The 3,041-nt window shown below is 45.8% G+C and overlaps 1 protein-coding gene across 3 annotated transcripts in view; it reads right to left on the bottom strand.

The window, feature by feature from the left end:
- The window catches only part of UBE2V2 (ubiquitin-conjugating enzyme E2 variant 2), a 69,560-nt gene extending 69,372 nt beyond the window's left edge, over positions 1 to 188 (bottom strand). The window contains exon 1 of one of the 3 annotated variants that reach the window (XM_011970446.1): positions 118 to 188. In XM_011970446.1, coding sequence (XP_011825836.1) covers positions 118 to 133 — 16 coding nt within the window. In that variant the 5' untranslated portion in view covers positions 134 to 188. Of the gene's footprint in view, positions 1 to 16 lie in introns of all 3 variants that reach the window. The other 2 variants (XM_011970471.1, XM_011970480.1) reach the window with 2 other exon arrangements.
- Between the last annotated feature and the right edge of the window lie 2,853 nt (positions 189 to 3,041).

Below are 3,041 nucleotides of genomic sequence, written 5' to 3'. Positions count from 1 at the left end.
ATTCGAGACAGCGCACTCGGGCTTCTCCCGCACGGTCAGCGCTCGGCCGCCAGCAGCAGGCAGAGGGGCAGAGCCGGGTAGGAGCAGAAAATCAGGCAGCCCGGCCCGGGAACCGACCTGTGGAGACCGCCATCTTCTCCTGCAGCCCGACGCAGCCGCCCGCACGCACGCACGAACCGTCGCGCGTCACTTCCGGGAGCGCGCTGCCCTGCACGCGTCATAGCGGACTCCGCCCCCGGCGGGCGCGGGGCTACAGGAGCGGTGACAGTGAGCACGTGGGCTGAGGGGGTCGCGGGGCCTCGCTGCTGTTTCCGCAATTCCCTTGTGACTCCGCTCTCAAAATGAAACGCTAAAGAATAAGTTCATGAGGGCAGGGCACGGTGGCTCACGCCTGTAATCCCAGCACTTTGGGAGACCGAGGTGATGGGATCACCTGAGGTCAGGAATTTGAAACCAGCCTGGCCAACATGGCGAAACCCCGTCTCTACTAAAAATACAAAAATTAACCGGGCGTGGTGGCGCGCGCCTGTAATCTCAGCTATTGGGGAGGCTGAGGCACGAGAATCGCTTGAACCAGGGAGGCGGAGGTTGCAATGAGCCGCGATTGCGCCACTGCACTCCAGCCTGGGCGACAGAGCGAGACTCCGCCTCAAAAAAATAAATAAAAATAAGTGGGCATTGACAGATTTGCGTTGATAAATGATTCAAAAGAGTTGGACAATAAATTTGAACAGCTAGGGATGCTGAGGTGGGAGGGTCACCTGAGCCCTAGAGGTGAGGCTGCAGTGAGCAGAAATCGCTGCACTCCAGCCTGGGCAACAGAGGGAGACTGTTTAAAAAAAAAAAAAGAAAGAAAGAAATAGGAAAGTAATACAGGCTGGGGGCCGAAACTCACTTCTGTAATCCTAACACTTTGGGAGGCCAAGGCAGGAGGATCGCTTGAGCCCAAGACTTTGAGACCAGCCTGGACAACATAGTGATACCTAGTCTCTACATAAAACTGAAAAAAAAAAAAAAAAGGTTTTTCACATCCCTTATAAGTTGTATTCCTAGGTATTTTATTCTCTTTGTAGCAATTGTGAATGGGAGTTCACTCGTGATTTGGCTGTTTGTCTGTTATTGGTGTATAGGAATGCTTGTGATTTTTGCACATTGATTTTGTATCCTGAGACTTTGCTGAAGTTGCTTATCAGCTTAAGGAGATTTGGGGCTGAGAAGTTGGGGTTTTCTAAATATACAATCATGTCATCTGCAAATAGAGACAATTTGACTTCTTCTTTTCCTAATTGAATACCCTTCATTTCTTTCTTTTGCCTGATTGCCCTGGCCAGAACTTCCAATACTACGTTGAATAGGAGTGGTGAGAGAGGGTATCTTTGTCTTGTGGCCGCTTTCAAAGGGAATGCTTCTGGCCAGGTGCGGTGGCTCACGCCTGTAATCCCAGCACTTTGGGAGGCAGAGGTGGGTGGATCACGCGGTCAGGAGATCAAGACCTTCCTGGCTAACACGGTGAAACCCCGTCTCTACTTAAAAAAAAAAAAAAGACAAAAAAATTAGCCGGGCGTGGTGGCAGGCCCCTGTAGTCCCAACTACTCAGGAGGCTGAGGCGGGAGAATGGCGTGAACCCAGGAGGCAGAGCTTGCAGTGAGATGAGATTGAGACACTGCACTCCACTCCAACCTAGGGGACAGAGCAAGTCTCCGACTCAAAAAAAAAAAAAAAAAGGAATCCTTCCTTCCAGTTTTTGCCCATTCAGTATGATATTGGCTGTGGGTTTGTGATAAATAGCTCTCATTATTTTCAGATACGTTCCATCAATGCCTAGTTTATTGAGAGATTTGGCATGAAGGGCTGTTGAATTTTGTCGAGGCTTTTTCTGCATCTATTGAGATAATCGTGGTTTTTGTCATTGGTTCTGTTTATGTGATGGATTATGTTTATTGACTTGCATATGTTAAAGCAGCCTTGCATCCCAGGGATGAAGCTGACTTGATCGTGGTGGATAAGCTTTTTGATGGGCTGCTGGATTCGGTTTGCCAGAATTTTATTGAGTATTTTCGCATCAATGTTCATCACGGATATTGAGCCCACATAGCCAAGAAAATCCCAAGCAAAAGGAACAAAGCTGGAGGCATCACACTACCTACCTGACTTCAAACTATGGCTACAAGGCCACAGTAACAAAAATAGCATGGTAGTGGTACCAAAACAGAGATATAGATCAATGGAACAGAACAGAGGCCTCAGAAATAACGCCACATATCTACAACCATCTGATCTTTGACAAACCTGACAAAAACAAGCAATGGAGAAAGGACTCCTTATTTAATAAATGGTGTTGGGAAAACTGGCTAGCCCTATGCAGAAAGCTGGAACTGGATCCCTTCCTTACACTTTATACAAAAATTAGCTCAAGATGGATTAAAGACTTAAACGTAAGACCTAAAACCCTAAAAACACTAGAAGAAAACCTAGGCTATTAATACCATTCAGGACGCAGGCATGGGCAAAGCCTTCATGACTAAAACGCCAAAAGCAATGGAACAAAAGCCAAAACTGACAAATAGAATCTGATTAAACTAAAGAGCTTCTGCACAGCAAAAGAAACTATCATCAGAGTGAACAGGCAACCTATAGAATGGGAGAAAATTTTTGCAATCTATCCATCTGACAAAGGGCTAATACAGAATCTACAAAGAACTTAAACAGATTTACAAGAAAAAAATAAGCCCATCAAAAAGTGGGCAAAGGATATGAACACACACTTCTCAAAAGAAGACATTTATGCAGCCAAACAAACATGAAAAAAAGCTCATCATCACTGGTCATTAGAGAAATGCAAATCAAAACCACAGTGAGCTAGCGTCTCACACCGGTTAGAATGGTGATAATTAAAAAAGTCAGGAAACAACAGATGCTGGAGAGGATGTAGAGAAATAGGAATGCTTTTACACTGTTGGTGGGAGTGTAAATTAGTTCAACCATTGTGGAAGACAGTGTGGCAATTCCTCAAGGATCTAGAACTAGAAATACTATTTGCA

This window comes from Mandrillus leucophaeus, unplaced genomic scaffold (assembly GCF_000951045.1).
Source record: "Mandrillus leucophaeus isolate KB7577 unplaced genomic scaffold, Mleu.le_1.0 Scaffold1205, whole genome shotgun sequence".
Taxonomy (NCBI): Eukaryota; Metazoa; Chordata; class Mammalia; order Primates; family Cercopithecidae; genus Mandrillus; species Mandrillus leucophaeus.
Note: the sequence above shows the minus strand (reverse complement) of the source record. Positions and strands in the feature narration are given on the sequence as shown.